Raw genomic sequence first — 17,443 nt, 5'->3', positions numbered from 1 at the left:
TTAGAAGAGGAAATGACCAAGAACAAGAAATTGTTTTTTATGGCTTTTTTTCTGGAATTCACCGTGCGCCATAAATTACTTAAGTTTATTCTGTGGGTCGATACGATTACGATACCGTTTTATTTTTGCGTGGACAATGGTGTGTCAGGGATTTTTTTTTGCGGGAAGGGCTGTCGTTTTTACTGGTACTATTTTGGGGTAAATGACTTTTTTGATCACTTTTTATTACATTTTTTGGGAGGAGATAGGACCTAAAAACAGCGATTCTGGTGGTTTTGATATATATATTTTTTTTAATTACAGCATTCACTAGGCTGGATAAATTGTATAATAGTTTTATAGTTTGGGTCGTTACGGATGTGGCGATACCAATTATGATTATTTATTTTTTTTTCCGATTTTTTTCCAATAATAAAAGACTTATTATGGGAAAAAAAGGCAATTTTGTGGCTTTTTAACCTGAAATTTTTTAATCAACATTTTTTATTAACTTTTTTTTTTGTCCCACAAGGCAACTTGAAGGCCTGTAACATTGATCTCTATTTTAATAATTCCAAGAGCTGTCAGTTCTACACTGACAGCAAGCCTATGAGGACCTTAACATACCGCTGACACCCGCACTTTTGAGCCCGCACTATCACCGCAACATAATAGTACTGCGGTTTGCGAGAACCCTTCCCTACAGTGCTGTATATATACAGCGTATTTCAGGAAGGGGTTAAAGGGTACCTGTCGTTTCATTTGACTTTTCAACATAAGCTACCGTGTGTGTGTACACACACACACGTGAATAGCACTATTTCTGGCCATTACAGGACTTTGATTTTGCAATTTTTAGCAGTTGTCCCCTTTGCATGCTGTATCTGTAGTTTTGCATTTCTCAGCCGGGGTGGAGACAACTAGCCATACACTACACACAGTAAGAAGAGGGGAATTTGCTCTATAACCTTCTCTCTGGACATATATAGAGAAGTACTGACCTGTACTGATGTGAATAAAGTGCTTTGGTTGTGATAGAAAGTTTCTATGACTGCCTTTCTGATGTTCGCTCCTCCCCTCCCCTCTCCATAGGCTTCCATAGACATGCGTAACCGGATACATGTGAGCGGCAGTCCGACTCGAGATGGATATAGCTGAATTCTCAGAGTGAAAGTCAGTTAACAGAGGAAGGGGAAGCAGGAAAACAGCCAGATAAGAGCAGAAAACAGGATTTTTGTACTTACTAGTAAAGTCCCATCCTCATTGAATTCACTGGGAGAGACAGCTCCATGGGTATAGGCCTCTGTCACTAGGCAGCTGACACACTGTAAATATAAAAATAAATGTATGGCTCCGCCCAATGGGCTATACCCTCTGCTGAGCACTCAGCTCCTCAATTTGTACCAAGAGCAGTAGGAGAATAGAGACGGTTTAACACAATGTTTCCAATGAAAAAAAAACAAACCTCAAGAAACCCAGAAATGTATAGCAATAAAGAAAATAGGACGGGATCTGTGTCCCCCCAGTGAATTCAACTAGAAAAATACTTTTTTTTTTACTAGTTAAAGTATTCACTGGGGGAAACGGTACCATGGGAAGTCCTAAAGCAGTCCCTTAGGGTGGGAAAAAAAAAAGAATCAAAGCCATGCGAGATGCCTGCACCCCAGCTGCTTGCAACACCATCTGACCCAAACTGATCTCAGCAAAAGCCAAGAAATGGATCCGGTAAAACCTTGAAAATGTATGTAACGAGGACCAGGTGGCGGCTTTACAGACCTGAAGGGCAGAAGCCTGGTGCCACACCGCCCAGGAGGCCCCAACTGCCCTGCTACAATGAGCAGTGACCCGGAAGGTAGGTTCCCTAACCTTTGCAGAGTAGGCCTTTTTAACATCCAACCGTATCCAGCTAGCAATGGTGTCCTTTGAAGCCAGGCCCTCAGGAACAACAAATAGGGAGTCCGTCTCCCAGAAGGACTTCGTAGCTGCAGTGTAGACCTGAAGGGCCCTAACGACATCCAAGCAATGTAAGGCACTTTCTCGTAGATGAGAAGGTTTAGGACAAAAAGAATCGACCTTAGGAAGGATGGTATCGGGGGTAGCACCACCTTGTCTCTATGAAAAACCATAAACGGAGGTTTGTAGGACAACGCTACTATCTCAGAAACTTTACGGCTAGAGGTGATCACCACAAGGAAAACTACCTTCCAGGATAAGATCCTGAGAGAAACTTCCCTTAAAAGGTTCGAAGGGTGCAGCCTGGAGAGCGTCAAGGACCAAATTGAGGTCCTAAGGTTCCAGAGGAGACCGATAAGGAGGGGCAGAATGTGCGACTCCCTGCAAACAAAACTCTTAATTGGAGCGAGGAAAGCCAAAATGCATTGAAAAAGAAAAAGATAGGGCTAAAAATCTGCCCTTTTAGAGTAGCCAATATGAGTCCCTGATCCAAACCGACCTGGAGGAAGGCCAAAGTTCACGGGATGGAAAAACGGAGGGGGTGGAATTGATGGGATTCACACCACCTAAAATAAGTTCACCAAGTACGATGGTAAATCCTTTGGGTTTGAGTCTTTCAGGCCCTAATCTTGGTCTTAATGACAGGATCAGAGAAACTTTGATACTTCAAAAATGCAGCTCCAACAGCCAAGCCGTCAAACACAATCGAGGTACAAAGTGGAACATTGGACCTTGGGAAAGAAGGTTGTGCCGCAGAGGAAGCGGCCACAGAGCGTCTGCCAACAGGAGCATGAGATCCGCGTACCAAGCTCTGCGAGGCCAGTCTGGGGCCACCAGAATGGCTAGGATTCCTCCATCCTGGACACTTTTCAGCAATCGAGGCAATAGTGGAAGGTGAGGAAACAGATAAAAGGAGGTTGAAGGACGACCGGGGAGAACCAGAGACTCCCACTCCTATGGCCTAGGGATGCCCGTTTCTGGCGACGTATTCCAGGCACTTGTGATTGAGGTGAGAGGCAATAGAGATTCACGTTGGGGAAACCCCACCAAATGCAAATGCGGTGAAAAATCTCTGGATGAAGTGATCATTCTCCAGGATCCAGGCGTTTCCGGCTCAGGTAATCCGCCTCCCAGCTGTCTACTCCTGGGATGTGCACTGTGTAGATTGCTGGGGCATTTTTTTCCGCCCAGCAAAAAATCTTGGCGGCTTCCTTCCATACAGTCCCGCTTCTTGTACCTCCCTGATGATTGAGGTACGCCACTGAAGATGGCCCTGAGCTCCAAGATGTTGACCTGGAGCGGAGCTTCTGGTTCAGACCAGGTGCCCTGGACTGTGAGGCAGCCGAAACTGCCCCCAGCCGAACAAACTTGCGTTCTTTGTGATGACTTGCCAGTGGAGAGTTCAGAAGGGTTTTCCCTGAGAGATGTTAGGGAAAGACAGCTCCTTCTTGACTGAAGGGGGTAGACAGATCACCAGATCCAAGGAGTCCGGAGACGTGTCCCAGTCGCCAACTGTAGAGATCAGGGGTGAAATTGAGCAAATGGGACTGCCTCGAAGGTTGAGACTATCAGCCCAAGACTTTCATGCACAAGCAGATGGAGGAAGGAGCATTCCTGCAGAATACAGTCACTCCCTGTCTGATAGTGATGATCTTGTCCAGAAGTAAAAATACCCTGGCTGCCTGTGTATCCAGGACCAGCCCTAGAAACTCTATTCTCTGAGAAGGGGTGAGGGATGACTTGGTGCTATTGATCAGCTATCCGAATCTGCGAAGACAATCAAGTGTAATGTTGAGACTGTGCAAGTTGTCCTATTTGGAAGGTGCCTTCACCAGAAGATCGTCCAAGTATGGGATGACCACTATACCCCTGGATCTGAGGAGAGTCAGGAGCACTGTCATGACCTTGGTGAAGACCCGTGGAGCCACGGCCAGTCCGAAGGGAAGGGCCGCAAACTGGAAATGCTCGGAACCTACTGCAAATCGCAGGAAACGCTGATGTACTCGAGCAATGGTAACATGAAGATATGCATCCTTGATATTTATTGAGGACAGGAATTCGTCGAGCTCAAAAGGAAGCGACCACTGATCGCAGAGACGCCATGCGAAACCTTCGAATCTTCACATGTCGATTAAGAAGTTTTAGATCCAAAATGGGTCGAAGAGATCCGTCCTTCTTTTGTACTGTGAAAAGGTTTGATTAGAACTCTTTGAACAGTTCTGGAGTTGGTACTGGGACAATTACTCCTTAATGGAGGAGGCTTTGAATGGCTTGAGAAAAAGTTTGGGCCCTGGAGAGGCACCAAGGGGGCGTTAACAGGAATATAATCGTTCGGGAGAGCAAGAAGAAAACTATTTTGTAGCCAGTTGACACAACTTCCCGCACCCAGGTTTCCTTGATGTTTTCGTGCCATGTCTCCTGGAAGGAGAGCAGCGTTGTGGAAGTAAAGTGTAAAGGATCTGCCAGACACAGCTTCTGTGTCGACGCCCGTGGGTAATCAGTCTGTACGTGCTCCTAAGTCTGAGAGAGTGACACGATCTTCTACCAGTCAGGCTGGGAGGCTGAGGAGTGGGACAGCCTATCACAGCCTGGCCAGACGGAGCTAGCTCCCGCCCTGTCTATTTATACCTGCATTTCCTGCTCCTCCTTTGCCTGTGATTCTTTTCTGTTTCCTGGCTCTGCTGCTCCTGCTATTATTATTGACCTTGCTTCATTTTTGACCCTGGCTTTACGGACTACGCTCCTGCTCTGCGATTTGTACCTCGTGCACTCCTGGTTTGACTCGGCTCGTTCACTACTCTTGTTGCTCACTGTGTTGCCGTGGGCAACTGCCCCATTTCCCTTAGCTTCTGTGTACCCTTGTCGGTTTGTCTATCGTGCACTTATTGAGCGTAGGGACCGACGCCCAGTTGTACCCCGTCGCCTAGGACAGGCCGTTGCAAGAAGGCAGGGACTGAGTGGCGGGTAGATTAGGGCTCACCTGTCTGTCTCCCTACCCCGTCATTACATAAAGTGTTCTTTCTTCCTGTAGCCTCAGAAATTAATTGGACCAGATCAGGGCCATAAAGGAGATCCTGGAAAAATCAAAGGGCGAAAACCTTCCTAGAGGCACTCTCAGTATCCCAGTACCTAGCCCAAATGGACCTGCAGACAGCAACCGCATTAGCCATGGCCTTAGCCGACCTTTGGGCAGATTGGATGGAGATGTCACAGATATATTTAGACATCTGCAAAGGCTGTGCGGCTAGCAGGGAAATACCCACTTTAGAGTCCCCTGAATCAATTGCGTCCTGTAGTTTAGTTTAGTTAGTTCAATATTAGCCAAGCTAACCCAATATGCTGCAAAAAAGGGTCTGACTGAAGCCACGACTTTGGCATCAACTGGATCACTTAAGACGTAAGCATCTGCAAACGGTAAGGTAGTATTTTCATAAAGCCGGGCCATGGGAGAATCTATCTTGGGGTGAGATGACCATTTGGCAATACACTTAGAGAAAGGAAACAGTCTGCATACTTACAAAATTAGAAGGATTATAATGTATAGATGAACATGCGGCATGCCGGAAGGGCGAAACCCAGGGTCAGGCTGTATTACTTGGTGTGCCGCATGTTCATCTATACATTATATGCCTTCTAATTTTATAAGTATGGGATAAAGCGTGGAGTTTTATCATTCCCAAAGGTGGTGAACCTGCAATCTGTTTTCCTTGTTTCCCCTATTTGGAGCTATAGATTAGCAATGAAGTAACATCGGCAGCAGGAACGCTTTTACTTGTGGAACTACAAGGTTAACAACGACGGAGAAATACGCCGGTTGGAAGTGGAACAGTCTATTCGCATACAGGCTGTGGGATCAGTGGATACTCTGTGGACACATTTGGACTGTTCTTTCCAATAACCGTCTGAGCGGTAACATTATTCTTTATTTGTACTTCAAATTGTGTTGTTGAGGATTTCACCTCATTTACCTGCTCCGGTTATTGTCTAATCATATAAGTAAGTGAAGAGCCGAGGTTTGATTCTTTATACAGGAAGAATGATATCTCCTTGATTTCCTGGCCCACTTTCAGAATGCACTGGAAGAACTAGAAAAAGTGCAATCCAGGGCAGAGTGTCTGGGGACCAGAATGGACTGTGGTGCCTGGGAAGGGTCAGACAATTGGGATGCTAATTGCTGAGGAAGGCGTTGTAAGGCATCCGCCGTGGCCTGAGAGGCGGGCGAGATTATCTACCACCTGGGTGGGGGAAGCCGTACATTGGGGTATTATATGCTCACTAACCATGGGAGCTGGGGAGTCCTGTGGTGGTTTAGGTGGAGGGCATTGAATATAGACTGGGTCAGCCTGCCCGCATGGAAACTTAGCACTGCACCACGTACACGCAAAGTACGTTAGGAGCGTTGTGTTAGGAGCTTTTCCCTTTGAAGACATATTATGAGTCTTTCACAAAAAAACACTTGTGTCAATGGCTATCCTACCAGACCCCCCAGGTGCTGTGTTCCCCATGAAGCAGGAACGTTTCCAGCGCTGTATGACTTCTGTACACTTCTCAGTGTACAATGGCGTTCACTACCGGTGATTGAGTGAAGTGACTGAGGAGAACAAAAGAAACCCCTCCCCTCCAGCCAAAACCCGCGCCAAACTGGTTTGCTCAGGTCCCGCCTAACGACCAATCAAAAGCGTGGGAAAATGGTACAGAAAAATGGCAGGGCGGGGAGGAGAGCAGGCAGGCGCTTGAGGGGCGTGGCCAGTTTGCAGCCTAGTAGAGACCTGAAGTCTGGGCCTAAATTAACAGCACTGCCGGAAAAGCTTTCACACTGCTGCCACGGTTTGCTCTTCGAGGCATGTCTGTCGTAAAAAACAGAAGAGAATGCTGAATAATGTCTATTAGCACTTAAGTGTTAGAAAACACCTCCGAAGAGAAAAATAGAATAAAAAAAATAAAAAAAAAAATAAAAAAAGACTCCCCTCTATATATAGCGCTGCAAACCCACTGACAGTCTGAATAGTCTCACCACCACAGCAGTTTACAATGTCGCGGGTGGGGGGGGGGGGGTGACAACTTACCTGTTGGTTGCCTTCAGGCACAGCCTGTGACCCCTTTGGAAAACTGCGTGGCTGTCCGGTATCCTCAACCGCCGATGCGGTAATAATGGGTGACCAAGGAGAGAGGTGGGCATCCAACGAGGTGGGAAAAGCATCCGCCAAAAACGGTGGGCATCCACTGTAGTGGGAATTTCTTCCGTCCAGCGCCCACAGGAGTCACCAAGTGGAACACACGAGGGACTTGCACCCTGAACCCGAAAAATAAAAAACTAGTAGAATTGCCTGCAGTGCAGGACATATCTGCCTCCTACAGACACTAGGCTAAAACTGAGGATCTGAGTGCTCAGTAAAGGATACAGCCCACTGGGCGGAGCCACACTTTTTTTTTATATTTACCTAGTGTCAGCGGCCTATATTCATGGTACAGTGTCCGCCAGTGAATACTTTAACGAGAAACAGGCATTTTTCTCTAATAAAATAGATTATAAAGTTTCTCATAATCCATCACCTACTAGGTCCCATTGATGCTGTATTAAAGGAACTGTACTGTAATCCCTCACAGAAATACTGAAATTACCTTTAAATAGCTGTCATCAGTCAGAAGCTTCACTTGTGCTTCAGGTGTCTGACTTTCAACAAAACTGTAAAAAAAACATTCAAAATTAAGGATCAAAACAAGACATTAAAGGAAGTAAAACCTTTATCAGGAGATCAGTTCACGTCTTATACATTTCAGGAATGACATACTAACCTCATAAAAGATGCTAAATGACGAATGTTTTCACACTGATTATGTGATAAGTTCTTCACTCGATGTCTCATGTCTGGACGATCACAACATAAAATACTCAAGGGCTGAGAGTTAAAATGCTCGACCACAGAAAGCTAAAACAAAATAACAGTAAGATAATGAGCACATGTACAACACTGCCTCATTATCGCCGTCGAATAAGCAGAAATACAATGGGAGAAAAAGAGTAACTTCGACCTGAATTAAGAGAATTGAATACTACACTTCTTTTAGACCATTTATTCTAGAATTCGTCTAAAGGTTCATAATTATATGTTCAACTTAGCTTTATTTTCTAACAGCTTTAAAAGCCAAAAATGGAAAAGTTTACAGAGTAGGAAAAAAACAAAACAAAAAAAACAACATATAATAGACCTAGTGACAAGGAAACATTTATATGTGCTTTATGTCCATGAAGTTCATTGGCTTTCCGCTGGGGATTAGAGAGTACAGAGGAGCACGGTAGGTCTTTAGAGCGACCCCAATCTGATGTTACTTGTCCGGGAGAGGCTTAGGGCATGTTCACACGTGGCGGAATTGCTGTGGAATTCCGCTGCGGACAGTCCACAGTGAAATTGTCCAGCGGCCGTTTTTTACATTGGTTTCAATACATTTCTAGGCAAGTTAGTTCAGACATTGCGGGAAAACCCCGCTGCGGACCATAGGCTACGGTGCGGAATTTTCCCTCTGCAGCATGCACGCAGAAGAAGCGGAATTTCACTGCGGATTTCAGCCTTTGCAATGCAAAAACTGAAATCTGCAGCAAGTCCGCTGTCTTTTCTGCAACGTCTGAATTACCTGTCAAATATGCAAATGTTGGTGCAGATTCGTTGCGTAATTGCCCCAAATCTGCACCAACATTTGCAGCGGAAAAACTCTGCCACGTGTGAACATGCCCTTAGAAAGGCTTTACCAGCCGATAAGCTGCTGCATTGTGGGTCTAATCCAGTTGGGATCCCCAGTCAGGATCTTCAAAGGGCACACCAGAGGGGTGAGTCCAGGGGCACTGCTCTTCACCCTCCCTGTATATACTACATTTGGCAATAGAAAAAGCACCTGGGTCAAAGTGAAGGGAAAACCTCTGCTATAATTGGCTCCTTGGGACTTACTTGCATCTAACCTGGGGCCCATTAGCAGAGCAACGTTCCTCCCTAACTAGTAAGCTTGTTTTAAAAAGAATCTTTAAACAGTGTATTCCGCCCCAGCATTTTGATAAATACCACAAGGTTTGGCTCAAGCTACCCTGCTCTGTCTGTTACTCAAATTAAATGGATATCGAAGACCGCTCAAAAAAACAAAACAAAAAACAATCTAAGATTTCGGGGTATACCCGAGGCTGTCCTTCGCGACCAATTGCCTAAATATGTACAGGATCTGATACAACTGGTACTTCCAGAAGAAACTTCACTGAACTGTACTTTAGACAGCACCCACAGACTCCCTAAAGCCAAAAATTTGCCTCATGACATGCCCAGGTATGTCATAATGTGGTTCCAGTTCTACCACAAAAAAAACATTCTTGAAATCTTACAAAAAATCCAGGATATGTAAAGGCATCTCGCTGTACACTGACCCGTCGGCTGCAACACCAGCTCGTCACCAAGAATTTTCTACTGCTCCCAAGATCATGAGAGATCATGCCATCCCCTACAAACGGTGCTTTCCTATTAAGCTCCTGGCTTATAAGGGTGACCACGCATTTGCCTTCACCAGCCCATCAGCAGCTCTAAGGCCATGAAGGATTGGGGGCATCCAGCCTTCTCAAGACCAAAAACAAAGATCAGCGTCTCCCCCAAATGTCAAGCATCGTCCAGACCGTCTAGATCCTGAGTGGGAAACGGAACACTTGAGTATACGGATGCACGATGCATCGAAAGTTCGATACTGTTTCGATACTGTGCATCCCCAAACGGTTCGATACCGTTATTTCATGCATTTCGATACTAAGCTGTGCGGCCGCACAGCTCAGTATAGTAACACATGAATGTATGAGAGCGGCGCTGCGGCTGTGTGATACAGTTATTGCCCCGCTCCGGAGTCCTGACATGTGCGCGCGGTCAGGATGATGCGATGCGGCCAGCGCTGCACTAATGAGCGCCGGCACTGAAGACCGAACATGGCGGGCGCACTGCAAAACACCCCCATGTTCTGTCTTCAGTGCCTGAACTGCCGCTCATTAGTGCAGCGCCGGCCGCATCACGTCATGCTGACCACACGCACCCTTCCTCGCAGGAGCCGGGCAATGGCTATATTACGCAGCCACAACCCAGCTGGCGGCGAAGAGAGAAACCTTTAATCTCCGCCGCTATTCCCCTCAATGATGCGATCAAAGCTGACTACAGTATTCAGGGGAAAATGAGAAGGGGGGGGGATGCCCCTTGGATCGCGTCACAGAGGGATATACCATATATGGGCAGACAGCCCAGGGTCCGTTGAAGGACCCCAGGGCTGTACTACCATATTTCCTGTTAGGGCATACTTCAGTATGTCCTAACAACTGCCTGTGTACTATCCGTACACAGGCTAATGTACTGGCATATAGATATATGCCAGTACATTAAAGTTTAAAAATAAAGTAAAAACAAAGTAATATTAAATTTAAAAAAATACACATACACCTTTTTACAATAAACATTAAAATAAGTCTCAATACATAACATATACACATATTCGGTATTGGCGCGGCCGTAATAACCTTCACAACAATTTTTTTGCGTCATTTATGATGTGTACGCTGTAAGGAAATAAAATAAAGACGGCTTTCTTTCACTTATTATTGTAAGGCACCAAGTGTGATGAATTTAACCTCCATGTGCCTCACATTAATAGTAATTAACCCCATCACGTACCTTACACATTAACCCATTATGAATGAGAAACATGATGGGGTTAATTACTATTAATGTCAGGCACATTCAAAATTCAATAACACCTCGTGCCTCACATCAGAAAATGGAAGAATTTTTTATTTATTTTTTTATTACTGTTGGCAAAGTATTGTTTTGGTATTGAAATCGCAATACTACACAAAGTATCGGTATCGAAGTGCAAATTCTGGTATCGTGACATCCCTACTTGAGTATATTCTTGTTCTATAGTCTCATGTTAAAAATAACCTTTGTCCATATCTTACTATGATTATAACAACAAGTGTTCACATTTAGCTACATCACTTGATATGACCAGGCTACTTTCTTTAGCTTTCTTTACTTTCCCCGCGTTAACGGTGATCAAGCCAAGATTTTTGAGATCGCAGGTAGGCGCAATAAAGGGATCGCCTCGGCATATTCTCCAGTGTGTGAGTTTCATGATGGAGAAGTGTTTTTTTTAACTTATGTTATTATTTACGGTTTGTCCTCTTAATTATGCACGTTTCATCTTTGTTCATAAAACGCTCAATGTTTTGATACTGTGGAGAACAGGTTGCTTTGCACTTCATGAAAGGGTTGTATATCTATTAGCCAATGGGGGTTACATTTATGTCCCTTTACCGCTTAAGAACGCAGCCTAGTTTGGGCCTTAAGGCTCAGAGCCCATTTTTCAAATCTGACATTTCACTTTATGTGGTAATAACTTCGGAATGCTTAAACCTATCCAAGCGATTCTGAGATTGTTTTCTCGTGAGACATTGAGCTTTATGTTAGTGGTAACATTTGGTTGATATATTCAGTGTTTATTTGTGAAAAATAGCATTTTTCTGAATTTAAATGCATCTTCTTGTAAAAGAGATGCGTAATGGTGGGGGTAGGGAAACGGACAAGTGAGCCCTAATCTACCCGCCACTCTGTCCCTGCCTACTTGCAATGACCCGCCCTAGGCGACGGGGTACAACTGGGCGGCGGTCCCTACGCTCAGTAAGTGCACGAGACAAACAGACAAGGGTAAACAAAGCTAAGGGAAATGGGGCAGTTGCCCACGGCAACACCGTGAGCAACAAGAGTGGTGATCGAGCCGAGTCAAACCAGGAGTGAACGAGGTACCAAACGCAGAGCAGGAGAGTAGTCAGTAAGCCAGGGTCAGTATGGAGCAGGATCAAATAGTAGAAGCTGCAGCAGGGCCAGGAAACCACACGAAAAGAATCACAAGCAAAGGAGGAATAGGAAAGGCAGGTATAGACAGAGGGCGGGAGCTAGCTCCGTCTGGCCAGGCTGCGATAGGCTCTCCCACTCCTAAGCCTGCCATCCTGAGTGGTGGAAGATGGAGTCAGTCTCAGAGACATAGACTCAGGTGCAGACTGATTACCTATGGGCGTATACACAGAAGTTGTGCCTGGCAGATCCTTTACAAGATGGTTATACCACCCAAAATAGTTACTAGTTCACATTTCCCATATGTCTACTTTAGATTGGCATAATTTTTTGGATATTCTTTTATTTTTCTTGGACGTTACAAGGCTTAGAACATAAACAGTAATTTCTAATATTTTTACGAAAATTTCAAAAGCCTTTTTTTTACGGTACCTGTTCAGTTCTGAAGTGGCTTTGAGGGGCCTATGTATTAGAAACCCCCATAAAACTCCCCATTTTAAAAAAATTAGACCCCTCAAAGTATTTAAAACAGAATTTAGAAAGGTTTTTTTAACCCTTTATGCATTTCACAGGAATTAAAGGAAAGTGAAGGTGAAATTTGCACATTTCATTTTTCTTGCTGAATTTCAATTTTATTCCATTTTTTTCTATAACACAGAAGGTTTTACCAGATAAACACTACTAAATATGTATTGTCCAGATTCTGCAGTTTTTAGAAATGTCCCACATGTGGCTCTACTGCGCTCGTGGAATAAAACACAAGCCCCAGAAGCAAAGAAGCACCTAGTGCATTTTGGGGCCTCTTTTTTATTAGAATATATTTTAGGCAGCATGCCAGTTTTGAAGAGGTGTTGGTGCCAAAACAGTAGGAATCCCCCAAAAGTGACCCCATTTTGGAAACTACACCCCTCAAGGAATTCATTTATGAGTGTTGTGACCATTTAGACCCCAGTTTTTTCCACAGAATTTATTTGAATTGGGATGTGAATTAAAAAAACTAATGTAATTCTTTCCAATGAGATGGTGTTTTGGCTTAAAACTTCACATTTTCACAAGGAATAAAATACCCCATTTTGTTGCCCAGTTTGTCCTGAGTGTGGCAATATCCCATTTGTGGTGATAAACTGCCGTTTGGGCCCATGGGAGGGCTCAGAAGGAAAGGACCACCATTTGGCCTACTGGGGATTTTCTGGTGCTAAGTCATGTATGCAAAAGCCCCTGAGGTACCAGTACAGTTGAAATCCCCAAGAACTGACCCCGTTTTAAAAGCTACACCCCTTAAGGCATTCATCTAGAGGTGTAGTGAGCATTTTGACCGGAGACATACACCCCATAAACTGTAATGTGGGTTCTCCCGGATATGGCAATACCCTCAATGTGGCTGTTATTAGCTGCCTGGGCACACAGCAGGGCTCAGAAGGGAAAGATGAGGGGGATAAACTGTGCGGAGCGCATCAAGGTAAGTAAAACTGTGGTAAATTAAAAATCAAGGGATGTATGATAAATTTTAAAACACACTTTCATACAGAGCCCTGGTTTTTCGAGACACGTGTCACATTCGTATATTGTGTCCTTCCTTATCCCCCTCTTATAGCAGGCATTGCACCTCTTTTGACTTTTTCCCTTCTTGCCAGTTTAAGGAACTTCTCCTGGAAAGTGTTGCCCTGGTACGATGCGTGTGGCCTCGCTTCCAGAAGTACTGGGTGCCCCCCCTTCCTGGTCCCTAAAGATTAGGTTCTTGATAATCACCTCTTGAAATTCCAGGAAAGTTCCCGTCTGGCCTGCACATCGACGTAGCACGTACGCATTGTACAATTCCATCTGTATGATGTGCCCGGCCAGCTTCTTATACCAGACCGCATGGTGCTGTAGGGCTTCAGGACTTGATCTGACAAGTCCACCCCTCCCATGTACCTATTGTAGTCCAGGATGCAGTCTGGTTTGAGGGTCTCTGTACTGGTACCTCGTACAGGTACATGGGTACTGGTGTGGGCATGTATTGTTGTCAATACAAGGACATATCTCTTGTCCTTGACACATAATATGTTGCTGCTAGAATGTGCCCTGCTCTCACCCCTTCTGAGTGTTTACCCAAGCAGAGTCTTATGGAGGCCTCCCAGATTTCTTCTAGCAGTGACGCATGCCACAATACTTCTGGAAGCGAGGCACTTGAAGAGTGGGACGCTGGTATAAAAATTATCCAGGTAGAGGTGGTAACCCTTGTCCAGCAGTGGGTGCACCAAATCCCACACAATTTTTGCATTAAATCCCTGTAAGGGTGGGCATTCTGGGGGCTGAATACTGGTTTCCTTTCCTTCATATATCCTAAATCTGTAGGTATACCCTGATGCACTCTCGCACAGCTTATACATCTTCACGCCATACCTTGCCCTCTTACTCGGCAGGTACTGGCGGAATTGAAGCCTCCCTTAAAAATGTACCAGGGACTCATCAACAGAAATGCACTTCTCGGTGGTGTATGCTTGGGAAAACCGGGCACTGAAATGGTCTAATAGGGGTGTCCGTTTACACAAACGGACAAAACTGGGGTAATCTCGGGGTGGGCACGGCTCATTGTCAGTATTATGTAAAAAGCAAAGTATTACCTCATTTTTTTTTTTTTTTAGGTTCCAGTTCTGAAGTTGCTTTGAGGAGCCTATATATTAGAAACCCCTATCAAACACCCCATTTTAGAAGCTAGACACCTCAAAGTATTCACAACAGCATATAGAAAGTTTATTAACCCTTTAGGTGTTTCACAGGAATTTAGAGCAAAGTAGAGGTGAAATGTACATATTTTTTGGGTCAGAAAATCCTTTTTATTCAATTTTTTTCTGTAAAACAGAAACAGGTTTTACCAGAGAAATGCAACTCAATAGTTATTGTCCAGATTCTGCAGTTTTGAGAAATATCCCACATGTGGCCCTAGTGTGGTAATGGACTGAAGCACCGGCCTCCGAAGCAAAGGAGGACCTAGTGAATTTTGAGGCCTATTTTATTAGGCACCATGTACGGTTTGATGAGGTCTTGTGGTGCCAAAATAGTGGAAACCGCCCAAAAGTGACCCTATTTTGGAAACTAGACACCTTGAGGAATCCATTGTAGTTTTCATGGGGTGCATCAGTTTTTATTCTATTTTTAAGAGGCGTGGGGACTAAAAAAACAGCAATTCTACGATTGTTTTTTATTCCATTTTTTTTTTACAGCATTCACTATAAATTGTATTTTATTTTGCGGGGCGATACGATTACGGCGATACCATATGTTTATAGTTTTTTTAGGTCTTCTGGCGACAGCACAATAAAATACTTTTTGTAAAAAATCATTTACTTTGTGTGTTCCATTATTCTAAGAGCCATAACTTTTTTATTTTTCCATCAAGAAAGTCGTGCGAGGACTTATTTTTTGCGTAACAAACTGTAGTTTCGATCAGTACCATTTTTAGGTACATGCGACTTTTGATCTCTTTTTATTCTATTTTTTGGGAGGTGAAGTGACCAAACAATTTTGATTCTGGTATGGGTTATTATTATTTTCTTTTATGGCGTTCCCCGCCTGGGATAAATAACGACATAGTTTTGACGTTCAGTCCGTTACGGACGCGGCGATACCAATTGTGTATAGTTTGTTTGTTTATTTATTAATAATAAAGGACTGATAAGGGAAAAAGGGGAATTTTTAATTTTAAAACTTTTATTTTCTTATTTTTACTTTGTCCCACTAGGGGACTTGAGGGCAGGAGGCCCTGATCGCAATTCTAATACACTGCACTACATGCGTAGTGCAGTGTAATAGAGCGGTCAGCTACTCGCTGATAACAAGCATAGTTGTCAGGACCCACTAGGCTTCCGTAGATGGCATAGCCGGACGCCATTGTTAGGGGTCCGGTTGCCATAGCAACGATCGCTGCCCGCTATCATGTAGCGGGCCGTCGATGGTGATTTAACCCCTAAGAAGCTGCGATCGCTATCGAACGTGGATTTTAAGGGGTTAATCAGTGGGGACACAGCGATCGGTCCCTGCTCAAGGAGCTGCGGCAACTGCCGTACGAGACAGCAGCTGTCACAGCTCCTGTATGTGTCGGGAAGACGGCCGAAATGGCCGTTCCTCCCGTGACGTACTATTCCGTCATGGAGCGCGAACGCTATGGTTACCATGACGGAATAGTACGTTTTTTATGCTTAGTCTAGAGGCATGTTATTGGTGATTAGAGATAGTCGCTTTCTCTTTTACAAAAACATTGGTTGATCTTTGATTTTGATCTTCTCTATTAACGATATCTCAAATACCTTGAAGTGTGTATGTACTCCTAATACGCATGAACTAAATTTCCTTATATGCGCTTTTAAAGTGCTTTCCAAACTTAAAATAGGGCAAACTTAAAATTCAGGGAGACGAACTTGACTATTGAGAGATGCCAGCACTCGTAGGCCACTCTGCACTGTCCTCTAGGGTGCATGCGCTTGTTCTCGGCCTTAAAAGGCAAGAGCACGCATATGAAAATAATTAATTATTTAAATATACCTGATCATCCAGGACTATAAATAGGGCCCTGCCCTTTCACCACTTGCCTGAGCGTGGTTATGTATTCCCCTGTTAGTCTTAGCAAATGGTCCCTTAGTCGTATCTTGCTCCCGTGCCCTGCTACCTGTATCCTGTGCTGTGTTTGTGCCGGTGCCCTTTCTAGTGTTGGAGTTGTGTTGTGTCAACTGCCACACCTGGGGTCATACACCACACCTGCTGTCATACACCACGTCTGGTGTCATCTGCCAAGCCTGGTATCATCCGCCATGTTTGGCGTTATCTACTGTCAAGTTCCATCTGTGCCTAAGCCATTGCTACTCTTGGACTATTACAGGTACTCTTGTGCTAGGACTTTGCATAGACTTTGTATAGTGTTGTTTCGCCAGCTGCTACGGCAGTGCGGCCTAGTGGGTCCACATACCCACGGATGGTGACAACAATGCATCCTGAAGGGGATTGTTAACCCCTGCCCATACACATTAAGGTCTCTAGATTATTTTTATTCGGCACAACACAAATCATTGGATCATTTAAATGATGCTGCGCAGCGTTGCGTCAACGAGCATTAGCTAAAACGGAGGTCTCAAACTCGGCCGGGTAAATGGGCCGCACATAGAAAAAAAATTAGAAGTTGACGGGCCGCATTACTTTCAAATTTGATACAACACAAATTATTGCTAATCAATTAGTTATTTGAACTACTATAACAATACTTAATTACTATAATAATACTACATTACTATAATAATACCGCTAGGTTTTAACAATTTAGTTTTCCAGTTTGTCTCGCTAATTGCCGTCTGGCTGCTCAGTTGGCAGACACAGGAATGTCAAGATTGGGCAGCCCCTTTTTAGATAGTGCCACAAGGCCCTCTGTAGAGAATGCCACAGGCCCCCCCCTCGTAGGTAGTGCCACACAACCCCCTCGTAGGTTGTGCAACAAAACCCCCCTCGTAGGTTGTGCAACACAGCCCCTCCCTGGTAGTGCAACACAGCCCCCCTCTCTGTAGGTAGCGCTTTTGGGGCTCCCTCTAGGAGCAGATCCCCAGCCAGAGAAGTGCCGACGCTCCGGCCGGAGATTCCTCTCCAGGAGGAGCCCGACGTCACTACCCATATATGGACAG

The 17,443-nt window shown here is 44.7% G+C and overlaps 1 protein-coding gene across 5 annotated transcripts in view; it reads right to left on the bottom strand.

Annotated features, from left to right (window-relative positions):
* Positions 1-17,443, bottom strand: part of ORC3 (origin recognition complex subunit 3) — an 84,000-nt gene that overhangs the window by 41,761 nt on the left and 24,796 nt on the right. For 4 of the 5 annotated variants that reach the window (XM_075862127.1, XM_075862128.1, XM_075862129.1 and 1 more), the window contains 3 exons: positions 7,729-7,862; positions 7,555-7,618; positions 981-1,133 (listed from right to left, as the gene is read on the bottom strand). In XM_075862127.1, the coding sequence (XP_075718242.1) occupies positions 981-1,133; positions 7,555-7,618; positions 7,729-7,862 (351 nt within the window). The remainder of the gene's footprint in view (positions 1-980; positions 1,134-7,554; positions 7,619-7,728; positions 7,863-17,443) is intronic. The other variant, XM_075862131.1, reaches the window with a different exon arrangement.

The sequence above is a fragment of the Rhinoderma darwinii genome, chromosome 4 (assembly GCF_050947455.1).
Source record: "Rhinoderma darwinii isolate aRhiDar2 chromosome 4, aRhiDar2.hap1, whole genome shotgun sequence".
NCBI lineage: Eukaryota > Metazoa > Chordata > Amphibia > Anura > Rhinodermatidae > Rhinoderma > Rhinoderma darwinii.
Note: the sequence above shows the minus strand (reverse complement) of the source record. Positions and strands in the feature narration are given on the sequence as shown.